The sequence below is a fragment of the Mustela nivalis genome (assembly GCF_964662115.1).
Source record: "Mustela nivalis genome assembly, chromosome: 9".
In the NCBI taxonomy this organism is placed as follows: domain Eukaryota; kingdom Metazoa; phylum Chordata; class Mammalia; order Carnivora; family Mustelidae; genus Mustela; species Mustela nivalis.
Genome location: NC_139028.1, coordinates 12,541,993 through 12,559,342, shown reverse-complemented (window position 1 = coordinate 12,559,342; position 17,350 = coordinate 12,541,993). Strand labels below are relative to the sequence as shown.

Genomic DNA, 17,350 nt, shown 5'->3' with positions numbered 1-17,350 from the left:
CAGGGTTGTGAGCTCGGGCCCCATGATGGGCTCTAGGCTGGATGTCGAGCCTGTCTGGAAAAAGAGAGAGAGAAAAAAGAATGTAGTGTTGGTGTATAGATAGACAGACCAGTGGGGCAGAATATGTTTTCAGATATCAGGTCAGTTAATTTTTTTTTTTTTAATTTTTTGACAGAGTGAGAGACAGTGTAACTAGGAGGAACAGCAGGCAGAGGGAGAGGGAGAAGGAAGACTTCCCGCTGAGCAGGGAAGGGCTCGATCCCAGGACCTTGGGATCCTGACCCGATCTGAAGGCAGATGCTTAACCAACTGAACCACCCAGGAGCCCCACAGCCAGTTATTTTTTGACAAAGACACCAATGCAATTGAATGTAGAAGGAAACTTTATAAACAGGTGGTGCTGGAACTATGTCCTTGTGGAAATAAAATGAACCATGATCTGCCTCATAGCCATTAACAAAAAGAGTAATATGAGGTAGATCATAGATTTTTTTCCCCAAAGATTTATTTATTCATTTTGAGAGGGAGCATGAGCATGATCAAGCTGGGGGAGGGGCAAAGGTAAGGGAGAAGCAGAACAAAAATCCCAAGCAGACTCTCCACTGAGCATGGAGCCTGACTTGGGGCTTGATCTCATTGATCTCATGGCCCAGAGATCATGACCTGAGCTGAAATCAAGAGTTTAGCGCTTAACGGACTGAGCCACCCAGGTGCCCCAAGGTAGAGCATAGATTTAAATGTAAAAGTAAAACTTATAAAACATCTAGAAGAAAATACAAGAGAATATTTTTGCAACCTTGGGGTAGGCAGAGGTTTTTAAAGAAAGATTTTAGAAAACACTATAAAAGGAAAAAAAGAACTGCATCAAAATTAAAAACTTACTTGTCAAAAAAATATCATTAAAAAAATGAAAAGTCATGCCACACATGGGGAGAAAATATCCCGAATACATGTATCTGACAAAGGTTTGGGCTTAAGGTTTGAACAGGTTCTTCACCAAAGAAATTATCAGTGAATGGCTAATGAGTACATGGGGGGAGATACAGTATCCTCAGTCATCGGAGAAATGCAGACTAAAATCACAGTTTCAGGAGTGCCTGGGTGGCTCAGCTGGTAAAGCATCCCACTCGTGGTTTTGGCTCAGGTCTTGATCTCATGGGTCCTGAGATAGGCTGCAGGCTCAGGGGGAAGTCGGCTTGAAGATGCTCTCCCCTGCCCCTCCTTCCACTCGTGCATGCACACTCACTCTCTCTCAAATAAAAAAGTCTTAAAAAAAAAAAAAGAAAGAAAAAAACCCACCACAATTTCATACCACTTGCCACCTACTAAAATGATGAAGATTAAAAACTCAGATAATACCAAGTACTGGTGAGAATGTCAGGCGGCCTGGAACTGTTCTGTTATCTGTGGTTTTCTGATGTTGATGATCTTGACGCTCAACTAGATCTCCCTTACTAAGAAAGAAGTGTTCAAAGCTACAATGATTATTAGGTGTTTCTCTGTTTCTCCTGTTATTTTTTTGTTTGCTTTTTGCTTTATATATTTTGAGGCTGTGTTGTTAGAGGCATATAAATAAATATACGTGGTGTTTATATATTCCTGTCGTATTGACACTGTTGTTATTATGAAATGTCCCTTTTTGGGGCTCCTGACTGGCTCAGTTGGTTAGGTATCAGACTCTGGATTACTCAGGGTCATGAGTTCAAGCTCACTGTCCCTTTTCATCTCTAGCAGTATTTATGCTTTTGAATCCTGCTTTGTTTAGGATAGCTATACCACTTTCCTTTTGGTTTTGCTTGGAACATGCAAAATACTTGCCTTCTGTATGTTATCTTTTTTTTTTTTTTTTTTTTAGGATTTTATTTATGTATTTGACACACAGAGAAAGAGATCACAAGTAGGCAGAGAGAGAGGGAGAAGCAGGCTCCCCGCTGAGCAGAGAGCCCGATGCAGGGCTCGATCCCAGGACCCTGAGGTCCAAGGACCCAAGCCAAAAGCAGAAGCTTAATCCACTGAGCCACCCAGGTGCCTCCCCCTTTTTAAACGATTTTATTTATTTGAGAGAGAACACAATGGGGAGGAGAGGGAGAAGCAGGTTCCTCACTGAGCAAGGAGCCCGATGGGCCACTTGATCCCAGGACCCTAGGATCATGACGTGAGCTGAAGGCCGATGCTCAACTTACTGCGCCACCAAGGTGCCCCTGTATCTTTTTATTTTTTCCTCCTATCTTGATTTTCAACCATTCTATGTCCTTATTTTAAGGGGGTTGACTTTTGTAATCAGCATATAATTGGACTTTTTTTTTTAACCCATTCTGACATTCCTTGTTCTTTATTTAATTGCATATTACAGTCCTTTTACATTTGACATAATTATTGATTGGATTTAGGTTTACTGTTTATGTGTTTCCTTTTTGCTCTATTTGTTCCTTGTTTTCTCTTTCCTCAGAATTAGTATTAATTAAATATTTGTGGGTGCCTGGCTGTCTCAGTCAGAGGAGCATGGGACTCTTGATCTTGAGGTTGTGGGTTCAAGCCCCGCATTGGGTGTAGAGATTACTTAAAATCTTAAAAAAAAAAAAAATTTAAATATTTGTTACTATTCTATTTGTATTTCTTGAATAATTTGTTAGTGTACATTCTTTTACTATTACCCTGAAGATAACTTTTTAAAAAATAGAGACTTCTATTTCTTTGTTTTTATTATGTAGTGCTTAACAATTTGGGGAATCCAATAGATTTTTGCCGTAAATTCTTAATTTGGTCTGTTCCCTTAATATTTTTAAAAAGACATGAAATATTTTTTTAAATACAATGTTAAATAAATTATTTTGACTGTTGTTTTTAGAATCACACCCAGGAAATTTGATACTGTTCAAGCATCCAAGGGTCATAAAGGTGGAATTATCACCAGTGATGTTGGCGACTTAACTTTAAGCAAGAGGGGAATAAGGACATCGTTTACCTTTAGGAAAGTGAGGCAAACACCGTGTAATTGCAGTAAGTATATAGTTTTGGTTCTACTGTAAAATGGAGTAAATCTAGTGTAAAAATCTTTTAAAGTCCCATCAGAACCATGGAGAGCTTTGTTTTAACTTCTCTAATGGCATTTCTCATATTCTGTGTAATGTAGATTTTTCTTAACCACCCCCATTGAGTTTATATTCCTTAAAGGCAGGGAATGCATTTTATTCATCTCCATTTTTCCCTACATATAGTACTTAAGCATAGTTGGATGCCAAATAAACATTTTTTTTATTTTAAGATTTTTATTTATTTATTTATTTGACAGAGAGAGATCGCAGGTGGGCAGAGATAGAGAGGAGGAAGCAGGCTCCCTGTGGAGCAGAGAGCCAAATGCGGGGCTCGATCCCAGGGCCCTGGGATCATGACCTGAGCCGAAGGCAGAGGCTTTAACCCACTGAGTCACCCAGGTGCCCCTAAACATTTTTTTTTTTAAATTGAAGGCACAGTTGAGAGTGCTAAATAAAATTTAGGCCATTAAAATATCAGTTGTACAAAAGTAGGTTTTATTGGAAACAGCTTGTCAAGTTTCTAAATTATTTCTAATTAACCTAGCGAGGAGTTAGAGATGACCAGTTGTTCCAAGTAACTAGATACTCTAAGGGCATAAACAGTAGTTTGTGTTTGGGCCAATTTGGAAATCTAAGAGGGAATAAAAGAAATGCTCAAAAACTTGTCAAGATGTTATTCTGAATTGTCTTGGACTCATTGAGTAAAAATCTCTTTCATTTTGTAAATAGTATGTGGTAGAAAACTTAAAATTGGTATATTTTATATCTTTTGGGGTTTTTTTTTGCTATATTTGTTATCTTGATGTTAGTGAAGTTTAAAACAAATTTTTGTTTCTTTTGCTAAAAGTGTCATTGAGACCTTGAAACAGCAAATTTTTGTATCAATTAAAAAAGTGCATTTCATATTTGTTGAATGTCTGACGTTGTCCCTAGTTTTACAAGATACTGAAAATTAAAGCACGACCTTTCTCAAGGTTCCTGTTCTCGAGGAACCTGAGGTACAGTTGGAGAGACAAGCTGGTTTTTTTCTGCAGAGGTTTCTTTGTTGTGGAAATTAGTTGAACGCAAGGCACAGTATAGAAGGTCTGACTGTATATTCAGTTTACACAGGTTTTTCATGTTCAAGGCCATCTTTTTGCATCCTTTTGGTCAAAATTTGTGAATTTTTAAGGATAAGTGTTGCCCCCCCCCCTTTTTTAAAGATTTTATTTATTTGAGAGAGATCCCAAGTAGGTAGAGAGGCAGGCATAGAGAGAGGAGGAAGCAGGCTTCCTGCCAAGCAAAGAGCCTGATGCAGGGTCTCTATCCCAGGACTCTGGGATCATGACCTGAGCTGAAGGCAGAGGCTTTGAGGCTTTAACCCACTGAGCCACCCAGGCGCCCCATGGAATGCCCCTTTCTTTAGATTACTTAGCTGTTTATAATTTCTAAAACAGTATAATGTTGCCAGGACCGGCTTAGGGTCACTGTCGTGTATGCAGTAGTGTAATCCTGATGTGCCCAAGATACAAGGTAACCCGTCTGTTGTCACCTACATTTGTTAGAGCCGTCGGGTTTTCTTAAATTCTGCATGAAATGTTTAGAGTTGCCCTTCACACGGTAGCAGACACAAGCTCTCTCCCATCTCTTTCTTGAGGTTGGGCCCCCTCTGATTAGAGTTAGGGAGAATTCCCGAAGCCGTGTACACTGCGGCCCACTTCTGAGCTGCCACGTGATTTCTCTTTATTGCCTCTGTCCTGACTGTGGCTTTTCTGGGAGCACCGCTCTTTCCTCCTGTCTTTGCTGCAGTAAAAAGATGTGGCTCATAGACTTCTGCCAAAGATAAAGGGAAATTAACAGAGAACAGGCAAGGATTTAAAATGAGTGTTAGATGGGTTGCAGGGAAGAGGGAACAACTTCAGAATCCATTTAATTAGGATGTTAATTAGGATAACAGTGTATCCTCAACTTCCTTTTGTCATCTCCTTGAGTTAATGGTGTTCTCCTTAGGGTATGTTGATTCTGTTGTCACTGAGATTGTGGGCTCTTGAGTCCCCACTGCCTGTGTGCAAATCCTGGCTCTGTGACTTACCATCTTTGTCACTTAAGGATTGTTACTTAGCATTCTGTGCCTCAGTGTCCTCAACTGTGAAATGGACGCAGTAGTTCCAGCTCATGGTGTTACAGTAAGAATTGAGGCCATCTGTACAAACTGCTTCAAATGGTGTTCATTAAATGCTGTGGTCATAACCAAATGACACTTTCTCCTAGGTCTTGTTGTTTTTCCCAGAGTGCTAGTGTATTGCCCCAGAGCTCCTGTTTCCTTTGCTCACCAAGAGAAAAACCTTAACTCCTGTGAATTCGCTAAATTTCTTCTGGTTAGGCCAGGCCCATCAAGATGCTTTCCTAAATTAAAGGACCCTTCATCCCCGGATGAACTAGGCACCTGCATTGTTAGGCTGTTATAGAACTGCAGTTCATGTCCTGTTGCAGATGGATTTTCCCCTTCTCTTTATTTGGCCCCTCACTCACGAAATTGGACTTGTTGGGTAAGAGCTGTTTTTAAACTGTTAAATCAGAGCCTGCTTATCTCTTACCATTGAATTTGCCTTGAATTGCTAGATCATTTAAGAAAACATGATACCGTATGAACCACTGGATAGAAAGAAGAGGTTTGTATTGCCTTCCTTTTCCATTAGGTTACCCTCTGGTCTGTGACAGCCAGACGGAGCAGACCTCCCCATCGCTTCCTGGGAGCGCTCGAGAAGCCTCGCAGCTGGAGCGGGAGCACGTCCATCGGGTCTACGAGGAGATTGCCGGGCACTTCAGCAGCACGAGGCACACCCCATGGCCGCGCGTCGTGGACTTCTTGAAAGCTTTGCCAAGTGGTTCGTTAGTGGCCGATGTTGGCTGTGGAAATGGAAAGTATCTTGGCATCAATCAGGACCTATACATGGTAAGTCACTTTGCTTCTGGCTCCTTTTTGGCTTTGTCTGTTATTATCACCTTCTTCCTTCTGCTAGAATGCTGTTTTTTAGGTCACTGATGAAAATTTGTAACCAACAGATGGAAAATTTATGAGTACTCCTTTTTTTTTTATTCCCCTGAGAATTTGTGGGCATGAATGCCATTATTTGTAGAGTATGTTTGTGTTTTTCCCTTCCCTTTAGATTTTGATTATTTTATCAGTAAAACTATCTTAAATTTATTAAACTTTTCACAGGTCAGAAAGGATATTTAGAGAAGCCACTTTCTTTGCTTTGATCCTTCTAAATGTGAGGAAGTTAAAGCTAATATTTTCATCTGTCTGTTATAAATGAAGCAACTGAGACTCACAGACTATATTACTTCCCTGATGTCCTGTAATTAGGGGACAGAGCTGAAACTTGAACCCATGCCTCTGATGCCAAATATAGTGTTCTTTTACTCACAGTAGGAAAAAATAAAGGTTACTATTTGTTGGTGTCTTACTCTTGAGGAAACCAGGGCTTAAGTAGCTTAAACCATGTGATCGAGGTTACAGCGCAAGGGGTAGGATCTGAATCCACTTCTTTCTGTTGCCACATTTCTGTTTCCAGTTGCTGTGATTTCTTTCCTGCGGTCCACTTTTTTTTCTGCCGTGCTAGGAAGGAGATGGTTCTCCCTACACTGGTGCATTATTGTAAATCCCCATGTCATCGCTGCTCTGAGAGGACCAAAGCCTCCCTTTCTCAAGATTAGGGGCAGGAGGACTAAATTCAGGAGGGTGGATAGGGACAGCAAGAGCAGTGCGCACCCACAGGTCCCCGGACGACATCACTTGCGCACCGTCTGTATTTTTACTTCTTCCATGAGCAAAGTGAGTTATGCTGCGCTTGAGGAAAGGCAGAGTTCGTGCATTAGAAGACAGATTTTATTTCATCGAGATAAGACATTAGTATCCATGTATTGTCATCATGTTTATAATTTAATTTTAGTCTAAGAAGAATAAGGTCTAATGAGTTAGATTTGTTCATGTGGAAGAATTCTCTGTGTGCCACTTAAAATCAGAGTGATGTCTTCTGACACTGTCATCTTCAGGTGTTGTCCAGAACGTCCCTCACAGAGCTCTGCTCTTGCACCTTCGTGGTCTAACCCACAGCTTTATCGAGCCCGACGGCACCCATGGGCGGGAAGCTGGGTGGAACGGAGTCCTCCCGACTGCCTTATCCTGTTAGAGTTGAGAAACATGATTTGCCAAAATCTGAATCTGTTCAAGAAGGAATTCACGTTGAAGAATTAGAAAATCACAAGTCTAGTCACTTCCCATTATTTATATTCATTTTGTGGTTGGCACGTGCAATTTGCAGAGCTTGCTGCGGGCCTGACCTCTTGGGAAGGCTCCATAGGTGTTGGTTCGGTGTCGGTGCGAGAATGAAGATGCCTTGTGTCCGGTGTTTGTTATACCAGAAATGGAGTCACGGATGGCAGAGGGAAGCTGCTGAAGCTCCCGCCTGTGTATTTGAATGTATTTTGAGCAGCCGTCTTTGACCCTGAAAATATGTGCATTTTTTTGATATTTATGAGGGGGTATCACCTGGGGCATGCATTCTGAGTCTGCACACATAGGATTGCCTCAGAATTAAAAAAAAAAAAAAACATTTATAATATTATTACATGATTCCTTAACAAAATGTATTTTTTAAATACTAGCTTAAGCCCTCATGGAAATTGTTTTATAAGCTGCCTTTCATCTTTTAATTTCTTTTTCTTTTTTTATTAACATAAAATGTATTATTTGTTTCAGGGGTATTTTTCTTTTTTTCTTATTTCTTTTTTTAAAATTAGCATCGAATGTATTATTTGTTCCAGGGGTATCTTTTTTTTTTTTTTTTTTTAAGATTTATGTATTTATTGGAGAGATAGAATGTATTTATTGGAGAGAGAGAGTGTGTGTGAGAGGGAGGTGGGTGAGGGGGGAAGCAGACTCCGTGCTGAGCCGGGAGCCTGATGCGGGTCTTGATCCTGGGACTCAGGATCATCACCTGAGCCAAAGGCAGGTGATTAACCAACTGAACCACCCAAGCACCCCTGCTTTTCATTTTTTAGATATCTTTAGTTACTCTTCATTTCTGTCATTAGCACTGGCTGCTGCCTTTATGTTCAGAGGTAAATTTTGTAAGCAAAGACTTTATACCTTTAGGAAACTTGCCGCCTTTCCTAGCAGTAGATGAGATAGTACGTACCCAGAGCTCAGCCCGACTCACTCACTAAGTGATGATTCTCTGCGTTGGTCTCAGACCACTTTCAGCCCAAATTTCTCAGATAAATAACTACTTAATACATTGTAGAGACTTTCTTGGGTTGCTGTAAAAAGTTGGGATTGCAAAGCTACTAATAATAATGATGCCAATTATCTGTTGATAAGAATTGGAGATGTGTTTGTTTAAGACCCTCTGAACATTTCTGTTTTTGTTTTGCTTTGTGTGTGAACCATTGACTACCCCAGTAATGGAAAGGACAGAATGGCCACTAACAGTGTGTGCGAAGTGCTGAGCTGTGTTTTCTCACAGGGTGTAGGAGATCATTACTACCACTCCCATTTTACCAACAGGAAAACAGTCCCAAGGTTCCATGGTATCAGGAGAAGTGTTAGAATCTTGTTCCGGCGGCAGGGTCTTTACTCTGTGGCGTTCTGCTAACAGAGATCTTAAAGGCCGACTCTGCTGACAGAACAGCTGGCTGTCATCTCAGATGTGGCAGAAATCAGCTACTTGGCACATCATGGAAGCTTGTCGATGGTTTGCTAAGCGGCGAGGAGCAAACCTGTGAGTTCGCCTTCAGTTTCTCACATGCAAAGCAGAATATACGGTGCTGTGTCCTGTAACCCTGAAGGAGACGGGACAGACTCAGAACAAACGGCTGGGCCTTCACTCAGAGTGACAGACACTGAGGACGCCTGGATTTCTCTGTGTATCTAGAACCTAGGATGAGAAGTCGTGTCCCCGCTTTGTTCTGTGTAGTCATTACAACATTTGCGGAGTGAAGCATTTAATACACATCATTTCATTTGGTTCTCATCTCAACCCTAAGAAGTTGGCATTTTTATGACTAAACAGACGTTTAGTGGCTTTCCTAGATCACTCAGCTAGTTTAGCTTGAGACTTCTGGTTGCTGTTTTCACGGTAGTTGACGGGCTTTGCCCATTCTGCGTGCTGTTAGCCCCTTACTGCCAGTCTCCTCTCCCCATCTTGCTGGTTTCCTTAGTAGCTTAAAAGTGTGGTATTTTTTTAAGTAATAAAACTAATACAGCTACAATTCAGAAAATGGACAAAAAGGAAAGGTGTTTGCCTGTAATCCTAACCCCCTAAAAGAGTACTTTGTTGTGAGAGATGTCCTTCCCGTGTTTTTCCTGTAACCTGTATCGTCCCGAGTGTGCGTATACCTTGATGACTCATTCGTATCTCTTCATACTTCCATGTGAGTGGGTAGCCTTCCTCAGTTCCTGCACTTGATAACACTCGGTGAGGGAGAGGCTACTGGATGCTTCCTCATGTTCAGTGTGGGGTTTTTATAAGTGACGCAGGGACAAGCATCTGCCCTGAGAAAGTCTGACGGAAGGAAGAACATGGGGTTTGGAGTGAGAAAAGCCCAGGTCTGAATCTGCACTGCCACTGAACTACTTTAACTTGGGGCGGATGACTTACCAGTCTTCCTCATTAGCCGTGTAATAGCAGCAGCTAACTTCAGGGTGTGTGTTCAGGGTTGAGGTCGTTAATACAGAGTCTGCTGGCCTATCTGGTGGCTGTTCCAGTTAAAAGGCAATTCTGTTTTGTTTCTTTAGCTTGCTTAGCTTTTTTTGTCTTTTGGATAATTTTTTTTTTGGATGAATTTTTAGAAGAATAATTATTGGGTCAAAAGTTATACATGTTTTTGGGGTGCCTGGTCGTTCATTGGTTGAGCAGCCAACCCTTGATCTCAGCTCAGGTCTTGATCTCACGGTCGTGAGTTCAAGCCCCGCTTGAGACTGTGCTGGGCATGGAGCCTACTTAAAAAAAAAAAGTTGTGAACATTTTATCCTCCTTAAAATGTGGTGCATCAGATGGCTCTTGGAAATCAGTGGCGTCCATTTGTACTGTCCTAGCGCTTCAGAGGGCAGTTTTTCTTACTGCCCTCACTGTGGTGTGTTTTGGTTTTAAAATATTTTCAATACTTCACTGGAAGAAAAATGAAACCTTGTTTTGTAGTTTGCACCTTTGACCACTAGGTTGAATGTTTTTTCATTTTTTACCAGGCTTTCAGGAATTGCATGTTTAATGTTTTGTTGAAGATTTTAAAAATTAATAAGTACGCATTTCAAGCCCAGCCATTGTGTGTTTTCATGTCACTGACTGTCCAGCACACAGAATTACGTAGCCTTACATGAGTCCTTTAATAAATGTATTTATAAATTGCATTTATAAATAAGCCATATTCTGTCACACTTGACATTATGCAACGTGATTAGGGAGCCCTTCACATTCTAGGTGCTTTCCTTGGTTCCAAAGACTTACGGAAATTTAAAAATAGAAAGGGAAGAGAGCAAATTAATGATGATTTGACGAAGATTGTGTGTAAGACTCGGGCAGAATCAGCACAGGATGGAGGTCGTGCACCAGGCACGAGTCCTGTCTCCCCTCGACCTGCTGGTTTGTGAGTCAAACCATCCCCGTCTCTTGTTGGCACGGGGGGGCCCCCCATACAGATGTGCAGCGGCCTGGCAGTGGGACGAAGGACATTTCCTCTGGTTTGGTTTGGTTGCTCTTCTCCTTGTTCTGCCTTCTTGTGGTTTTCGGGCAATAACTTTCCTTCTTCGTTGAGCTCTCTCTCCTAGTTTTTGTTTTGTAGTAAAGTTGGGTTTTTTCCTGTTGACTTTTAGCAAGATCTATAGCAATCTGTCAGAATTGGACCGACTTGAGACTTCTGACTCCGTTAACTGAATTTTATTGTGAAATAAGGTGACAAGCCCTGGACTGTAATACACGAATTATGTGAGTAGTATTGTCAGCTTGGTACTGTGGTTGCTGGCTCAGCAGCATAGAATATGGAAGAAAAGACATAAAAGTAGTAAGTCAGTTATGTATCCCACGGAGGTAGAGACAGGAGTCAATTGGGAATTGCGCCGCTGTTGTTAGGAGTGAGCCTTCGTACTTTCTCATCTTAGGATATATCAAGGGGACATTGCTGTGCTTTACCTCTAGCTTGGTGCCTTTCATTATGCTTCAAAGATTAATGCAGCTCTGGGATGGAATATAGAAGCTGTTTAATACCACTTAGAAATTGAGCAGATTCATCATTAAGTCTAACTAGCATGGCAGCGTGATTTAAGACTTGTTTTGACATGAGGACTCTATTCTTTTTCTGGGATAGACTGAGGGAACCCTAATAATCAGTGGTCACTGCATCTTAAATTCAAATGAGCAAATCCAAGCTTGAGGAGGCCGCTTCTGTCTGCTGAATTCTTTCACGTTGCTTCTTCTCTCTTGTAGAGAATGAGTTAAGAAGAAATACCTGGGGATAATTATTAATTAGTGATTTAATATTTCTCATGCCGCTCCCCACATCGTCTCTCAGTTTACCTGTGTACACTGTTCATTGCTCTGGTCCTCCACACACACACACGCACACGTGCACACAGGATACTCTCGGGACTAAACAGCAAAACTGGGTACAAAAATAACAGCAGAGCTGGAGAGGAGAGGGACAGTCCTGCTCTCAAACATGTCAAGCAGAGCCAGGCCCCTGTGGATGGCGATGGCGCAAGAGGCCTCCCTCCCTGGGGACATGACGGGACACTGCTGTTCCCCTACAATGGTTGGCTTAGACGAAAAGGGTTCATTAAATAGCATTTTACAAAGTTTGAATTCAGCACTTTATTCTTGATGTATATGGGTTAAGTGCTGAAACAGAACAAGACTCAAAGCTTTTAAAAAAAAATGAAATTAATTATTTTACTTTTTTATTGTTTGGGGATTTTATTTTCTGATTGTACAGTCATATGTATTGAAAGGTAAAAAGAAGCGGGCAAAGACCGCAGCCGTCCTCCTGCTGTGGGGGCCAGCACAGTAGAGTTTGTATTGAGAGACACCTGTAGGCCCCCACAAAGGACCAGAAGTCTGTGTTTTGGGGACGGTTCCCGTTACCCAAAGCTCTGGATTCTGGTGGGTGATGCACTGGATGCCAGTGGGGACTTCCCGTGTCCACCTCTGTCGTCTTTACTCTGCTCCTTGTATTTCCACGCGCGGCTCCGAGTTCGGTTCGACTCTGGTGCCGAGGGAAAGGCTGCCCTGCGGTACCCGGCGGGCCTTCGCGCCGGCTGGAGGGACTGAGACTCTCCCCGCCTCCCAGCTTTTCCCGCCGCCGAGCGTGTGGTAGCGGGTACGCCGTGGCTCGGGGGCTCTCGGGACGTCCGACCAACCCGTTCCGGAATTCTCTCTCTCTCCCTGCCGCAGATTGGCTGTGATCGCAGCCGGAGCCTCGCGGACATCTGCGGCGAGCGGCGCTTCCAGGCCCTGGTCGGGGACGCGCTGGCCGTGCCCTTGCGCAGCGGCTCGTGCGACGCCTGCCTCTCCATCGCCGTGATTCACCACCTCGCCACCGCCGTGAGTGTTGCCTCAGTCTCCCCAGAACTGCAGCTCGGGGCAGGACGTGCTCCCGGGTGGCTGCGGTGGACCCAGTCGCAGCTTCTCCGGTCGCCCCGTCCTCTCCCTGGTGGCCCGGCCCTTCGCCCCCTTCGCAGAGGAGGTGCGCGGCGCCCGAGCTCCTGCGAGGCCGGGGTGGGCGGGGGGACGCGCTTTCAGCGCCGCCTGGTTCTGCCTGCGGCCGGCCCGAGTGTTCCGAGGTCCAGGGGCTCCGCAGCTCCGCCGTCAGACGGCCGGGAGCTCCCTGGCCCAGGGCCCGCGCTCCTCTCCCTGACTCGTCTCCTTCCCGCCTGCTTGTCTTCTTTTTTCAAAACTCAGGTGTTGAGGAGCTTAACTCATGCTTTTAATTCGTCACAGACGTTCCTGGTTTTGAAACAAGTGAATTTAATGTTTTATATTTTTCTTATAAGAAAAAACAGCTTGTTTTTCCGTTGTGTCCGGGGTTTCTCCCCTAACCTAAGCAATGATTTTACAGACTCCCCCGAGCCGGCATTACCAGGCATTTCTGTATACCTGACCAGCTTACCTGAGTTCAAAACGAAATCAAATGGATAACCACCTATGCTTCTGCTTTATTAACACAATTAAAAATGCCCTTTTCCCTGTTTCTTTGACACTTTTCACTCCCTCAGTCACAGAACAAAATTTCCATTTTTCTTCTTTTTTTGCTTTGTATTTTGCAAGATTTTCTGGGCTGTTCATCATAATGAAAACAGCCCTGTCTTCACTTACACTTTCCTGTTTGCTCTCTGCCTTTCCTCCCGGTCGATAAAGGGCAACGTGGTTTTTTTTCACTAGGAGCGCAGAGTGGCAGCTCTCCGAGAACTTGTTCGACTCCTGAGGCCTGGCGGGACGGCACTGATTTATGTCTGGGCGATGGAACAGGAATATAATAAGAAGAAATCCAAGTATCTTAGAGAAAACAGAGTTAGCCAAGGAAAGGAACAGGAGACGGACAGTGATGCAGCAGCGGTGCCCCTGTCACTGGGAGGGCAGGTGCCTGACGTGGGTGACCAGGACGCCCCGTGTTGTGTCCCAGCCGTTCCCGACTGCCCGGGGGAAGGGGGTAACACCAGCGATGTCACGGATGCCAGGCTACCTGTTCACACTAACAGGACTTCTTTTCATGCTCAAGACTTACTGGTTCCCTGGCACCATAAGGGCAGCCCCAGGAAGGACAAGCCCGTTGGTGCGGCAGGATCGGCCCCGGGCGCCGTGTTCCATCGTTACTACCACGTGTTCCGTGAGGGCGAGCTGGAGGCGGCCTGCCAGACCCTGAGTGGTGTCCACCTGCTGCAGAGCTACTATGACCAGGGCAACTGGTGTGTGATTCTTCAGAAAGTCTGATTGTCTCCTTGAAGACAGAGACAGGCAAGAGAGGCTCACTTGGTTTCTTAAAGGAGGCTAAACTTACTGTCTTTTTCATTCAAGAGAAAACGAGTGGAAAAGTCCCAGAGGAGCACGCCTGAGAGAAATTTGGGAGCAGAGGTTACTCAGGACCCATCCTGTCCCCTACTGTGGCTGACCTCATTTTATCCCCCTACATGGGGAGGAACAGGGTGTTTGTACAAGTGACTGAGGTCGTCTGTGAAGTGTTTGGGGCGAGAAAACAGCACATTGAAGATAAACTTATGCTGTACATGTTACTGATTGACCTAAATCACGTAGAATCTTAGTGATGTCATTGTACAACATTTTAATAAAGAAAATATTCTTGGTCAGTAGAGAACTGTCTGAAGTTTTATCTTTGATGATTAACTCTGTGAAATCACAGCTGATAACACTCTGTCCCCTCGCCCTACTGTCACAGGCCTTGGCACATAGTAGGTGCTCGGTAAGATGCCACACCTCAGTAGGAACGTCATCCAACAAATCCTCACCGAACCCCCACTATGTCTCCGTTACTGTGCTAGGAACTGGGTGTAGGGCAGCGAACAAGAACAAAAGCTCTTGCCCTCCTGGTACTTCGTTGTAGAAGGACAGACAATAAGCAAATAAATAGACACTGTATGCTAGACGGTGCCGAATGCCATGGGGGAAAGTAAGATAGTGGGAGGATGTATGAGAACAAAAGATTTATTTTTAAATGGCTGAGATAACCACTAATCCTGACGGTAGCTTATTACCAAGAATTAACTGGTCCCCCTAATGCATTGAGTTAGATGCTAAAGGCAACCCTTGTACACTCTTGTAATTCCTTTGTCAAAGTAGCAGAAGTTAGAATTGTCAGTCAGACCTAATTATGCCCGTAATGCTGAAGCTGCGGTGTCACCATTGGGTATTTCTAGTTCATTCATAGTTGGTTCTCATCTGGGTGCAATCAGCAGTTTTCACCTACAACTATGTCGTAATTACTGAGTTAACTTACTATTTCTGTTGAGTTTCCAGAAGGAGTAAAGGTAGGAAGTTGACCATAGGTCAAACGATCACACAGAAAGGAAAGTTTTTTTTTTTTCTTTAACCATTTTACTGCCAGCGTGCATTGCTTTGTAGTAGTAATGCTTAAAAGACAACTTCAAGAAAAATTGCTTTCCATGAATGATGATGCCTAGATGATTGTATCTCTTGTTAGTGTTAGTGAGATTTGTTTTCAAACATCAGGCTTCCAGAAACCGGGGGTAAAGACCTATTGGTCACCAATAGGTCTTAGGTGAGGCCATGATTATTTTTGTCATGGAATTTCTCTGCAAGATTATAATTGTTCTCTCCAGATGAATTTATAAGGCTCATGATATGGAAAGAAAAAAAACAGAGGGCTAAAAAGCAGTTTTAATCTGATAGATATTCTAGGACTTAATATCACAATTTGAGGTTCAGATCATGCTAATAACTTTTAAACTCTGGATGGCATTGATTTCCAGGGAAGACGCAAATATCAACATTACCTCAAGAAGAGGTAGAAAATAGAAAAGGAATTCAGAACTTGGCTTTTGAATCAGATCTGAAGTTGAACTCTCAATCTGCCTTTTTTTTTTTTTTTTTTTTTAAAGCTGTGAGACTCTGGACAAATTCTCTAACTTCTCCATGCTTCAGTGTCTCAGCTGTAAAGTTGGAAGATTTATTATGAAATTAGCTGAAATAATACTTATAGAGCTCTTACAGTGGTATAAGAACATAGTAAGCATTTGGGAAGAATGTTTATTACCGTTACTCCCAGAGAAAGCCCACAAGAGTTTTAGGTATTGAGTGATATCAAATCTAATTTATTAAAGATATAATCAAAACCTATGTTTTTACTGATTTTTTTTTTATCTGCTTTGTTCTTAACAGGTAAAACATATGTATTGAGCCCCCTCGGGTTTGAGAATTTGCTAGAAGGGCTCACAGAACTCACAGAGACTGTTACACTCATGATCATATTTGTTATAGCAAAAGGATACGGATTAAAATCAGCCCAGGGAAGGGGTGCTTGGTGCCAAATACAGGAAGGTTGTGCATGTGGAATTTCCAGCTGCCCTCTCCCAGTGAGATTTCAACAGAGTGACTTCCCCGGTGGTGATAACTGACAGCACACCGGGGGGGGGGGGGTGGGAGGGGGTGCCAAGCAGGGAGGAGCTCTGGAGGCTGGGTGTTCAGATGTTTGATTGAGGGCCCAACTACACGGACATGGTTGACCACTCCTGCTGCTGACCTTTAATCGTGAGCTTCTCTGGAGGTCAGGCTGATAAGTGCTTGGCCCAGGGCCCCCAGGGAAACAGATACTGATCAGGCAGGACATTGTGAGGGCTTAGAGATCTGCTCCCAGGAGCCCAAGGCAAAGGCCAGACCTCTTTTTGAATAAGGTTAACTCTACTGCACACTTCTCTTCAGGTGAAAGTTTAAAAAAAACAGCAATATTCTACTTTTAAAAGGCTTAGAGAACAGTGAATTTTTGAAAAGAGGAGTGAATGGGACTTCTGGGGTGTTCACGGTGTTCTTTCTCGGGGGAGGGCATTGACATGGCACTTGCTTGGTGTTGACTCACTCACGTACTGAGTGTGTGACAAGACCCTTAACGATCTGTATTCCTTTATGTGTAATACAGACTTCAAACTTCAAAACAGTTTGGGGGGGTGCCTGGGTGGCTCAGTCGGTTGAGTGTCAGGCTCTTGATTTTGGGTTAGGTCATGGCATCGAGCCGCGAGTTGGGCTCTGTGCTCACTGCAGAGTCTGCTGGTTCCTCTCCCACTGCTCCTCCCCCCGTTCATGCTCTCCTTTCTCAGGTTTATTTATTATTTATTTATTTATATGAGTTAATTTTTTTTTAAGATTTTATTTATTTATTTGACATACAGAGATCACAAGTAGGCAGAGAGGCAGGCAGAGAGAGAGAGGGAGAAGCAGGCTCCCTGCTGAGCAGAGAGCCTGATGCAGGACTCGATCCCAGGACCCTGGGATCATGACCTGGGCTGAAGGCAGAGGCTTAACCCACTGAGCCACCCAGGCGCCCCTGAGTTAAATGTTTTAAATAGATTTTTATGTCAGCTTCTATGAGGTATAAGTTACATATAATATTCACCCATTTTTAGTGTATACTTTGATGAGTTTTGACTCCTTGCAGCAGATACTCATGTTATCATTCCCACAATCAAGATAGAGAACATTTCCATCACCCTGTAAAGTTCCTTCTTGCCCCTTTGCATTCAGTTCCTTCCTCTTATGGTCAAGACTGATGTGCTTTCTATTGCTCTACTTTTGCCTTTTCTAGAATTTCTGTAA

General features: G+C 43.3%; 1 protein-coding gene across 2 annotated transcripts in view; it reads left to right on the top strand.

Annotated features, from left to right (window-relative positions):
• ALKBH8 (alkB homolog 8, tRNA methyltransferase) overlaps window positions 1-14,378 on the top strand; it is a 51,126-nt gene extending 36,748 nt beyond the window's left edge. For both annotated transcript variants that reach the window (XM_082682758.1, XM_082682759.1), the window contains exons 9-12: window positions 2,849-3,000; window positions 5,714-5,970; window positions 12,464-12,613; window positions 13,451-14,378. In XM_082682758.1, the coding sequence (XP_082538884.1) occupies window positions 2,849-3,000; window positions 5,714-5,970; window positions 12,464-12,613; window positions 13,451-13,999 (1,108 nt within the window). In that variant the 3' untranslated portion in view covers window positions 14,000-14,378. The remainder of the gene's footprint in view (window positions 1-2,848; window positions 3,001-5,713; window positions 5,971-12,463; window positions 12,614-13,450) is intronic.
• The last annotated feature ends 2,972 nt before the right edge of the window (window positions 14,379-17,350 follow it).